Below are 12,604 nucleotides of genomic sequence, written 5' to 3'. Positions count from 1 at the left end.
CAGCTGTCAAAGTCGTGCTAACATAATGATAGGTTGAAAATGTTTATCTCTTCGCTGTCCCAAAACTGCACCTACTGCAAAATCACTCGCATCGCACATTAGTTCAAAAGGTGAGTTCCAATCAGGTGCAATTATAATTGGATTTTTAGTCAGTTTATCCTTTAAAGTGTTAAATGCTTCTAACACTTTTGATCGAAATTAAAAGGCACATCTTTTTCTAATAATTTAGTCAAAGGCTTAGCTATTTTAGAAAAGTCTTTAATAAATCTTCTATAAAACCCAGCATGTCCTAAGAAACTTCTAATAGCCTTAACCGAATTAGGGGGAGGTAGTTTTTCAATGGTTTCAATTTTAGATTTATCAACCTCAATCCCTCTACTAGAAATTTTATGTCCTAACACCATACCTTCTTAAACCATAAAGTGACATTTTTCCCAGTTAAGCATAAGGTTTGTTTCCTCACATCTTATTAACATTCGTTTTAAATTTTCTAGGAAAATTTGGAAAGAGTTACCAAACCGAAAAATCATCTATAAATACCTCCATGACGTCTTCTATGAGTTCGTAAAAAATGGCCATCATGCAGCGCTAAAAAATAGCAGGAGCATTACATAATCCAAAAAGCATTCTACGATAAGCAAACGTACCGTATAGGCATGTAAATGTCATTTTTTCTTGATCTTCAGGAGCTATTGGGATTTGGAAATAGCTAGAGAGCCCATCTAAAAAGTAGTAGTACATGTGTCCTAACAATCTTTCCAACATTTGGTCAATGAATGGAAGGGGAAAGTGGTCTTTTCTCGTGGCATCATTTAGCTTCCTATAATCAATGCACACTCTCCAACTTATGACTGTCCTTGTTGGGATTAATTCATTCTTCTCATTGGCTACAACAGTCATGCCTCCTTTCTTAGGAACAACCTGCACTGGACTCACGAACTGTCAGAAATAGGATAAATAATTCCAGCATCTAGGAGTTTAATTACCTCAGCTTTAACAACTTCCTTCATGTTGGGGTTCAGTCGTCTTTGGGCTTGCACGCATGGTTTATATTCATCTTCCATTAGAATCTTGTGGGTGCAAAAAGAAGGGCTGATCCCTTTAATGTCAAAAATTTTCCAAGCTATGGCTCTTTTATGCTCTCTTAATACTTGGAGTAATTCCTCTTTCTCCTTGGGTTGCAAGTTGGATGCAATAACTATCGGTAATGTGGAATTATTTCCAAGGAATGCATATTTCAAGTGATTCGATAATTGTTTAAGTTTCAGTTTGGGAGGCTCGTCAATAGAGGGTTTTTGCTTAAGTTCATCTTTTACTTTAATTCCCTCATATTCTGCTAGTTTTGGAGAGGTTTCATTGGAGTTTAGTTCAGTTTCTATTTCAGAATCATCATCCATCCCCTCTCCTTGTACGAGATACAGTTCCATCGTGTCCTTGTGTATGATTTCCTGAAAAGAATCTTGAGTAGCATGATCAATAAAGTCGATAAAATAACATGAGTCATCCTGTTCTCTAGAAAATCCATGACATCATAAATTTTAAAGATAATCTCTTTGTCACCTACTCTAAGTACCAATTTACCATCACCCACATCAATTTCAGCTCTAGCAGTGGCTGAAAATGGCCGACCTAAAATTAAAGGCACCTCAACATCTTCATCCATGTCAAGCACAACGAAATCAACAGGGAATATAAAGTTATCTACTTTTACAAGTACGTCCTCTATAATTCCTCTAGGATATTTAACAGATCTATCAGCTAATTGAATACTTATCCTAGTGGGTTTAGGTTCCCCAAGACCAAGTTGTTTAAACATTTTATATGGCATCAAATTAATATTGGTGCCTAAATCAGCTAGTGCTTTATCAACATTCAAACTACTGATTAAGCAGGGAATAGTAAAACTTCCTGGATCTTTCAGTTTGGTTGGCAATTTATTTTGGAGTATGGCTGAGCACTCCTCATTAAGTTCCACTATGGATAAGGCTTCAATCTTCTTTTTGTTTGTTAAAAGCTCCTTTAAGAATTTTGCATATGTAGGCATCTGCGATATAGCTTCAACAAAAGGTAAGTTAATATGTAGTTTTTTAAAAAGTTCAAGAAATTTACCGACTTGTGCATCCATGCGGTCTTTCTTCAACTTTGCTGGGTATGAGATTGGTGGTTTATATTCTTTTGGCATTAGGTTGTCATTGTTTTCAGGTTTGACCTCCTTTCTGTCAGCTTCTTGTAGTGGCTTCTTTTTAGATTCAGTTAACACTTTCCCACTCCTTAGTGTAACTGCTTTCACGTGCTCTTTTGGGTTGGGTTCAGTGTTACTAGGTAGGCTACCTTGTGGTCGTTCGGAAATTAACTTAGTGAGCTGTCCAATCTGAGTTTCGAGCCTCTGGATTGATGCTTGTTGATTTTTGAGTGCTGTATCAGTATTCTGAAAACTAGTTTCTGACACCAAGATGAATTTGGTTAGAATCTCCTCAAGGTTCGGCTTCTTTTCTTACTGGTAAGGTGGTTGTTGAAAACCCAGAGGATGTTGTGGCCTTTGATTTCCTTGACCGCCTCACGAGAAATTGGGATGGTTCCTCCAACCTGCATTATAAGTGTTAATATATGGGTTATTTTGGGATCTAAAGTTATTGTTACCCATATATTGGACTTGTTCCTCCTCGATGCTAGGGTTGAAGGGTTGATATTCTGTGCATGCTCCTCCTCCATTCGAATCGTACCTCATCACTGGATGTACCTGAGTAGAACCACAGAAATCGTCAATCTTTTTATTTAAGAGTTCTACTTGGTTAGATAGCATAGTAACCGCGTCGAGGTTGAAAACACTGGCTGCTTTCGTCGGCTTTGTTCTCATAACTTGCCATTAATAGTTATTCAGTGACATCTCCTCAATAAATTCGTAAGCCGCCTCAGGTGTCTTACTATTGATAGTTCCTCCAGCTGCATCAATCATTTGCCGAGTCGAAGGATTCAGGCCATTATGGAACGTTTGAACCTGTAGCCAAAGCGGTAACCCATGGTGATGGCACCTTCTCAAAAGGTCCTTGTATCTTTCCCATGCATCATAGAGTGTTTCTAAATCCATCTATACAAAAGAAGAGATATCATTACATAATTTGGCTATTTTAGTCGGTGGAAAATATTTTAATAAAAACTTTTCGGTCATTTGTTCCCAAGTAGTGATTGAACCTTGTGATAACGAGTTCAACCATTGTCTAGCCTTATTCCTTAACGAAAAGGGAAACAACCGAAGGTGAATGGCGTCATTAGAAACGCCATTAATTTTAAAGGTATCGCAAAATTCTAGGAAATTTTCCAAGTGAGCGTTGGGATCCTCGTCCTGCAAACCATCAAACTGAACAAACTGTTGTATCATTTGAATTGTGTTAGGTTTCAGTTTAAAATTATTTGCAGGAATAGTAGGTCTAACTATACTTGACTCAGTTCCTATTAAATTAGGTTTAGCATAATCATACATAGTGCGTGGAGCAGGATTCTGATTTACTGGATTAACAGCAATGCAGGAGGTATCAGGTTTTCCTGATTTTCAGCCATCTCCTTGGTTGTGGTTTGAATATCGTCCTCTTGCTCGTTCTATTTGTATCTTAAGCTTTACCTTATTTCTTTTTGGTTTCTGCAAACTGTGCGATCGATCTCACTATCAAAATGTAATGGTCCTGACAAGTTTTTTCTGGTCATAAACTAGAAAAACCTGTCAGAAGAAAATAAATGAAGAATTAGAAAAGAAAATAAAAATTTAAATTGCAATAAAAGTAAAATGGCTAAAGTAATAAAAATCGAGTTTTCCTAATATCTTAGTTCCCGGGCAACGGCGCCAAAAACTTGGTGCGTGATATTCGTGACAGGTTTTAAATATTTATAATGAATCGTTCTTGAAACTAACTATTATAACGATGAAGGAAGGTGTACCTATCAAACAGTAGTATAGCTTTAGCAAGACCGGATTATCGAACCCAAAGGAACTAAAAGTACTAGTATCAACTTTCTTTTTATTATCTAGCCTAAAATTTAAGAGATTTGGTTGTCTAAACTAATTACTAACAGAGAATGCATAGAAAGAAAAACTTGAGAAAATACTTTTGGGAAAATTTGATTGATTGAGACAATACCTAAGGATAAATCCACCTAGACTTCACTTGTTATTTGACTCTAAATCAGATGATTTGTTCATCTGACTTGATCTGTAGAAATCCCTAAGTTATATTATTATCTCTCTCGAGACTAATAACGTCTAACCCTAGGTTGAATAATTGAAATCTCTTTCTAATTAACATCCTAGAATTGCATTAACTCCATATATGGATTCCCTTATTAAGTTTCACCCTAATCTGGCAAAATCCTATCACCCTATCTCTAGGCGCGCAATCAACTCCGCTTAACTATGAAAAATTTACTCTTAGACAATGTCTATTCCTCCTCTGAATAGGAGCTTAACTTGAATCAATATCCTGGAATATCAAAACAAGAATTAAGAACACTTAATTAAGAACAAGTCAAATATTTATCATACAATTCAGATATTAATAACAAGACCTGTCTTAGGTTTCATTCCCCTTAGGTATTTAGGGGTTTAGTTCATACTTATGAAAGAAAACATCTCAAAAGCATAAAGATAACAAAACATAAAAAAAAACCCAAAACTCCTAAAGGAACTTGAAGGGAGATCTCCAGTCTTGATGATGAATCCGGCTCTTGAGATGGATCAATCAGCTTTCCTTGAGTAATTTCGTGCTTCCTACTTTGTGTCCCCCCTTTTCTCCTCTTCTAGGGTTTATTTATAGGCTTTGGAATGCCTAAGAGCTCTCAAAAGTGGCCTTTTCCGAATAGAACTCTGCTTGGGCTCGACAGGGACACGCCCGTGTGACATGCCCGTGTGACACTCCCATGTACGATTACTTCAGGTTGTGGTCAAGCCTGTTAAATAGGCACGGCCCTGTGGTCGACCCGTGTGAGGCGTGCTTCGATTCTGCCAAATTGACACGGCCGTATGGTCTGCCCGTATGAGAAAGTCCAGGCTATGTTGATTTCATACGTTGGCCCATTTTCTCTGTTTTTGGCCCGTTTCTCGTTCCTTTCACTCTCTTATGCTCTTCTAAGTATAAAACATAAAATTAAGGCATTAGGAGCATCGAATTCACCAAATCTAAGGAAAAATCATCCATAAAATGTGTTAAGCATGGGGTAAAAATATGTATAAATTGCGATTTATCAATGATACTGAATTTAAGACACGACCATGTACATGCCCATGTGGCCTGCCCGTGTACAACAATGACTTAAAATTTTAAGTACAGGGGACACACGGCCATAACATACACCCATGGGAGTGAGTCGTGTGCCATACACGGCCTAGACACACGCCCGTGTGTCCTGCCTGTGTGGACAAAAGAGGCCATTTCCAAGCCATTTTGTCACCCATTTTACTCAACCTACACAAGATCATTTTAATATACTAATTTCACCACAATGGACGCCATCTCATCCATAGAAAGAACATTATATGCATTTACCAAAATGAATAACAACCACTATTCTAGGCTTGATACAAAATGAAAGGCTTTTGACTTTGCCAAAATACATAACAAATTTCACATTAAATCAAACATTCTAGTATAGCCCTACACGTGCCATTATAACAAAATAAAAGCTTTCACATATACCCAAAACAGGATTAGGTCGATAGTATGACCAACACTCCAACCGTCTTCCAATCCTCAAGAGTCCACGAGTACTATAAAACAGAAGAAAATAAAAAGAGGATAAGCATTAACATGGTTAGTAAGTCCGGATAACAGGAAAGTAAACTTACCGATTATTTAACATGTAACCATAATAAATACTCCGTCTAAACAAGTACAGAATAGATTTCCTATCACATGCACTCAATCACGAAGTTAGTCACATGGCATGACAAGATAATAATATATCTAGATGAGCTCATCACATCATTATTCCCAATTACATCTGATGTTAGTCCTATTGAATTTCTCAGTTCTCTGATGGATATCTCATTTCCCGTCAATTCATACAAATGATCATTTCAAGTATGCACTCCCGCGAACCTCGCATCTTACGGCAAAATTTCCAAATCAGGCTAAATTCCCTGTAATAAAAACTCATTGAGTAAATGTCAGGATTACCAGTCCAGGCTAAATCCCCTTACAACGACATATACTCTAATGAGTTTAGATCTGAATTACCAGTCCAGGCTAAATTCAAATCCTACTTCGGATGACCCGTTCGGGCTAAATCCTTAAGGCACACATATTCTTCAAGAGGCTAGATCACTTTAGGATCACCCGTCCGGGCTAGATCCTTTTCACCATCAATTCATTTTCGAGATGTTCCATCGAATAACCTTATTCATTCAACCGGGACATTCTTATATGCATTTTACTTACTTTATCAAATCTCATAAATTATCATGCAATAGGCAATTACCACATTTATAAAATCAAGAATATACATTTTAAGTACATTAGAGTCTACTTGAGTTATTAGAACTTACCTAGTGATCGTTTCGGATTTGGACTTTGATCACTCCGAAAACTTCTGTTTCCCTCGGTCAACTTTTGAATTTGTTTTATCAGGGTCTAAATCAGCAAAATAACTATATCAGTACATCATTTAATTCCTTTGCAATCCCTATCTCATCCTAGGGCAAAATGACCAATTTGCCCTTGAACCTTGCTAAAATTATGATTTTACCCTTGGGCTCGTACTTCGATTTTCATTGCATTTTCTAATCATTCGAGCCTAGCCTAATAATATTTATCCTTGTGGCATCTTACAATTCCATCTATATCATACATTTCTTACCCATTTCACAAACTTTGCAAAATGGTTCAATTAAGTGTTTTCATGCTAACACCTTTCATAAAAGTTGTTTGTCTAACAACTAAAACTCATATTCTTCCACCAAAACTCAGCAAACCTCATGAACCCTTTCATGGCAACTTCCTAGAACATTTACCATTTTGTAACATAGTCCCCTCAAAAGAAAACTGATGCAAAGGGGATTCCAAAAGTACAAAAATTATCAAGGAAATCACTTACTTGTGTGAGTAATGAGTTGCTGAAATTTAAAGCTTCAAAAAACCCTTCTCTTTGCTGAAATTTTCGATGAACAATGGAGAAGATGAAGTATGATATCATCTTTTCTTTATTATAATATTTCAAGTAAAAAAGGTCCATCTAACTCACCTAAACTAAAATTTTTGTCTCCTATATTACTATGGCCGGCCACCCATGTTTTTAAGGGGTTAATTGCCCTTTAAAAGCCTCTAAAAATTAGTCCATGACAAATTAACACTCTTTTTCTATCTAATTTGGACTTTTGTACTTAATGCAATTTAGTCCCTTTTCACAATTAGACTCAAAATCGCTAAAATTAATTTATCAAAATTTTCATGTATCTATATAATCATGCTAGAACACCAAAAATATAAATAAAATAATTTTCTTTGCCTCGGATCCGTGGTCTTGAAATCATTGTTCCAACTAGGCCTTATATTAGGATGTTACAATTATTCCCCCCTTTAGGGACTTTTGTCGCCGAAAGTCTTACCAGAAAACAAATTCGGGTATTGTCTCCTCATGACTTCTTCAGGCTCCCAAGTGGCTTCTTCCACTGCATGCCTGTACAATAACACTTTCACCAAAGCTATATCCTTGCTCCTCAACTGTTTGACTTCCCGAGCCAAAATCTTGACCGGTTACTCACCATAGGTCATATCCGGTCTAATCTCGACTTCCGTCGGTGAAATCACATGAGAGGAGTCGGATCGATATCTACGCAACATGGAGACATGAAATACATTATGTCTCCTTTCCAAGTCGGGTGGAAATTCTAAATGGTAGGCTAATGGTCCAACTCTTTTAGTGATCTCATAAGGTCCAATAAACCATGGACTCAATTTGCTTTTCTGGCCAAATCTCAATACTTTTTTCCTTGGAGATACCTTCAAGAATATTTTATCCCTTACTTGAAACTTAATTTCTTTTCTTTTCAAACCGGCATACGATTTTTATCTGTTCGATGCCGCTTTCAAGCAGGCATGGATCACCTTAACTTTTTCTTTTGTTTCCTTGATTAAATCCACCCCGTGAATTTGGTTTTCCTTGAGTTCTATCCAATACAATGGAGTTCGACACTTCCGGCCATACAATGCTTTATACGGAGCCATCTTTAAACTTGTCTAAAAGCTGTTGTTGTAGGCGAATTTCACTAATGATAAATATTTTTCCCAACTGCCTTGAAAATCAAGGACACAACATCGTAACATCTCCTCAAGAGTTTGAATTGTCCGTCCAAACTGACCATCCGTCTGAGGGTGGAATGTCGTACTAAAATTCAATTTAGTACCCAAAGCTTCATGTGGCTTCTTCCAAAATCTTGAAGTGAATCTTGGGTCTCTATCCAAAATAATTGATAACAGTATTCCATGTAACCTTACGATCTCAGATATGTACAAGTCAGCTAACTTGTCCAGAGAGTAATCGCTTCGTACTGGGATGAAGTGTGCCGACTTTGTTAGCTTGTCAACTATAACCCAAATAACGTCTTTCTTCTTTGGGGTCAACAGTAATCCGATCACGAAGTTCATGTCCCATTTCCATTCGGGAACCAACACAGGCTGTAACAAACCCGAAGGCACTTGGTGTTCAGCCTTGACCTGTTGACATATCAAGCATTTCGATACGAATTCTGAGATGTCTCTTTTCATACCTGACCACAAATTCATTGTCTTAAGGTCAATGTACATTTTTACACTACCCGGGTGGATGGACAAACAACCACCATGTGTCTCCCTTAGAATCTTCTGAATTAGCTCATCATTCTTGGGTACACAAATTCTGTCTTTGAACATTATACAACCATCAGTATTAATACGAAAATCTGATTCAATCTCTAACTCACACAGAGTTCTCTTAGCTTGTAGTTTCTCGTCATCTTTCTGAGCTTCACAGATTTCATGAAAAAAGGTCGGTCTGGCCCTCAACTCTGCTAGGATCGAACCATCATTAGATATAGTTAACTGAGCATTCATGGCTCTCAAAGCAAACAACGACTTCCTGCTCAGGGTGTCAGCGACTACATTCGCCTTTTCCGAATGGTAACCAAAGATCAGTTCATAATCTTTAATCTGCTCTAACCATCACCTTTGCCTCAGGTTCAATTCTTTCTGAGTCATTAGATACTTTAGACTCTTATGGTCGGTGAATATACAATACGTCTCACCGTACAAATAGTGCCTCCAAATCTTCAAAGCCAAGACGATTGTAGCAAGCTCTAAATCGTATGTCGGGTAGTTCTTCTCATGAGGTTTTAGTTGCCTCAAAGTATAGGCGATCACTTTGCCCTCTTGCATAAGTACACAACCCAGTCCATTTAGGGATGCATTACTATAGACCACAAAATCTTTTCTTGACTCGGGTAATACCAAAACTGGAGCCTCGGTCAACAGCATCTTTAATTTTTTAAAACTCTATTGACATTCCTCAGACCATACTTAACATCCTTCCGTAGCAATCTCGTCAATGGAGTTGCAATCATGGAAAATCCTTTTACAAAGTGTCTATAGTAACCGGCTAAGCTTAAAAAGCTTCTAACCTCAGTTACATTCTTCGGTGGTTTTTAATCGATGATAGCAGAGATCTTGTTTGGATCAACTCGGATACCATCACCCGAAACGATGTGACCCAAAAACCCCACGTCGCGGGGCCAGAACTCACTCTTGCTGAACTTAGCGTAAAGTTGCTTATCCCGTAGAGTCTGTAATACAGTCCTCAAGTGTCTCGTATGCTCCGATTCATCCTTGGAATAAATCAGGATATCGTCAATAAACACTACAACGAACTTGTCCAAGTATGGCTGAAACACCCTAGTCATTAAATTTATGAATACAGCTGGGGTATTCGTTAGACCAAATGGCATGACTAAGAATTCATAGTGACCATATCTTGTCCTAAAGGCAGTCTTGGGCACATCCGACTCTTTAACTTGCAATTGGTAGTAGCCAGACCTCAAGTCTATTTTGGAAAATACAGTGGCCCCTTTCAGCTGATCGAACAAATCATCAATCCTTGGCAATGGGTACTTGTTCTTAATGGTCACTTTGTTGAGTTGTCTATAGTCTATGCATAACCTCATCGATCCATCCTTCTTTCTAACAAACAAACAAAACAGGAGCACCTCAAGGCGAAAAACTTGGCCTTGGAAAGCCTTTGTCGGTCAATTCTTGCAACTGTACCTTTAACTCTTTCAATTCATTCGGTGCCATTCTATAAGGGGCAATAGAAATAGGCGCTATTCCAGGTGCTAGCTCAATACCAAACTCTACCTCTCTAATAGGGGGTAACCCAGGTAACTCTTCAGGAAACACATTCGGATATTCTCATACCACTAGTACCGACTCCATCTTCAATTCAGATTCTTTGGTATTCAAAACAATGGCTAAGTAGGCTTCATACCCTTTCCTCAAATACCTTTGGGCCGTATTCGAGGAAATCATAACCAGTGATGAGTCTGACTCACTTGAGTCACCCCAGAAAGTCTCACCATTAGGACACGTCAATTCAACATACTTGCTACCACAATTTACAACCACGTTATAAACGGTCAACCAGTCCATGCCAAGAATCACGTTGAACTCATCAAAAGGCAAGAGCATAAGGTGGGCCGAAAAAAAATGGTCTTGGATCATCAAGGGACAATTCTTACAAAGTTTATCTACCAAAACAGACTTGCATAGAGGGTTCGACACTCTGATTACAAATTCAGTGAGTTCTATAAACAAGTTCATACTAGACGCCAATTTCATACAGATGTATGAATGGGTCAACCCCGGATCGTTCAAAGCAATAACATGAGTATTATAAAGAGAAAATATACCCGTTATGACATCAGGAGTAGAGGCCTCCTCTCGAGCACGAATCACATAGGTTCTTGCTGGAGCTCAGGCCTCTGATTTTGTAGTGGAGTTTTTGGAAAATGTTCGACTATCACTAGCACTTCTGGGAGGTCTAGGAGGTCTACTCTGAGAATTAAGAGCAATTGATTTCGGAGCTGGCTCAACTTCTCTATTCTATCTTTTCAGGCAATTTCTAAGGAAGTGGTCCAGAGAACCACATCTATAACATGCCCTACTCTTCATTCGGCATTTCCCAAAGTGGAATTTGTTGCAACTCATGCACTTCGGCCTTTGATCATCAACGCTTCCCACACATGTGGCCGAAGGAGAAGAAGACTTTAGGTTATGGCGCTTGGAACTCTTTGCACTGCCTGAGTATCCCACTGATGAAGTGGAGCGGTCTTGGTGACTCCTTGATTTCTTTGTAGGAAAAGAATGCGCCTTGCTACTGGTCCTCTTACTTGATACCTGAGTCTCTCTCTTGGCTTGTTTCCTTTCATTGTTAAGCCCTTCGGCCTTTTTAGCCCGATCAGCTAAGGCAGCAAATTCTCGTATCTCAAGAATTCCAATCAACAGCTTAATTTCTTCATTCAAACCCTCCTCGAAACGTTTGCACATTTCAACTTCTCTTAGGACCCGTTCATTCACATACTGGCTTAGCCTCACAAATTCTCTTCCGTATTTAGACACAGTTCTATCTCCTTGTTTGAGTTCTAGGAATTCTTTTCGTTTCTGATCTAAAAACCTTTGACTAATGAACTTCTTTTTAAACTCGGCTTGGAAAAATTCCTATATAATGGCCTCTCTCTGCGCCACCGAGGATATGGTCTTCCACCAATTATATACAGTATCCTTCAGAAGAGATACCACACATTTTAAAATTTCTTCTAGAGTACACGACAAATCATCGAGCACTCTCATAGTATTTTCAAGCCAAAATTTCGCACGTTCTGGGTCATCATCTAGGGTGGCTCTGAACTCTTCGGCTCCATATTTCCTGAGTTTGACTATTGGAGCCTTTCCCAATCTCACAGGTTCCACGACCCGTGGTGCTCCCTCAGGTTGAGTGGCTGGTGGAGAAGGTCGGGGTATCTTAGGATGATTTCTCATATATTCCTCAAACCACTCGTCCATTATCTCGAAAAAGGCAGCTTTCGCCTCTTCCCGGCCCCCAGACATGGGCCTTCTACTACTAGAGTTATCCTTCTGTACAGAAGCTGGAGCATAGCTCTCGGCTCCCTCAGACTCATCTCGAGCTTGATCGGAAGACATTTTTTATATTCAAATACGGTTAAAAAGGCTAGGAGATGTCACACTATCATCACTTGTATAATGACATGTATAACTAGACTCAATACATGCTATGTTAGTCCAAGAACCGACTAAACTGTAGCTCTGATACCAATAAATGTAACACCCCTAGCTCGTATCCGACGCCGGAATAGGGTTTGAGGTGATACCTAACTTAAATTTAATCAATCTTAGGAAATCAAGTCATGAAATTTTGATCAAATTAAAACTTTTCGTTTCAGCAGCAATCTGTCCTTTAAATGAATTCTGAGGCCTAAAACATACATTCAAGATGGTTCAGTACGAAACCGATAACTTAAGATAAACTTGGAAAAACTTTATGCATTAGGCTCCACACGCCCCTGTGGCTTGGGCAC

At 38.5% G+C, this 12,604-nt stretch overlaps 2 protein-coding genes and 1 non-coding gene across 3 annotated transcripts; 1 reads left to right on the top strand and 2 right to left on the bottom strand.

The window, feature by feature from the left end:
• The first annotated feature begins 3,014 nt into the window (after positions 1-3,014).
• Positions 3,015-3,121, top strand: LOC128294353 (small nucleolar RNA R71). The gene has a single exon (XR_008284665.1). It is a non-coding gene; the product is annotated as a small nucleolar RNA R71 (small nucleolar RNA).
• A 3,440-nt stretch (positions 3,122-6,561) lies between these two features.
• LOC128293766 (uncharacterized) lies at positions 6,562-9,494 on the bottom strand. The gene is made up of 3 exons (XM_053029273.1): positions 9,266-9,494; positions 8,753-9,118; positions 6,562-6,617 (listed from the first exon to the last, which is right to left on the bottom strand). The coding sequence occupies exons 1-3, from the start codon at positions 9,492-9,494 to the stop codon at positions 6,562-6,564; spliced, it is 651 nt and encodes a 216-aa protein (XP_052885233.1).
• Positions 9,495-11,111: 1,617 nt separating this feature from the next.
• On the bottom strand, positions 11,112-12,209 carry LOC108487830 (uncharacterized). Its single transcript, XM_017792176.1, has 2 exons — positions 11,784-12,209; positions 11,112-11,669 (listed from the first exon to the last, which is right to left on the bottom strand). Exons 1-2 carry the CDS (start codon positions 12,207-12,209, stop codon positions 11,112-11,114), a joined length of 984 nt encoding a protein of 327 aa, XP_017647665.1.
• Between the last annotated feature and the right edge of the window lie 395 nt (positions 12,210-12,604).

Source organism: Gossypium arboreum, chromosome 6, assembly GCF_025698485.1.
Source record: "Gossypium arboreum isolate Shixiya-1 chromosome 6, ASM2569848v2, whole genome shotgun sequence".
Lineage (NCBI taxonomy): Eukaryota > Viridiplantae > Streptophyta > Magnoliopsida > Malvales > Malvaceae > Gossypium > Gossypium arboreum.
The sequence above is the reverse complement of the archived record's forward strand: the minus strand, read 5'-3'. Positions and strand labels throughout refer to the sequence as shown.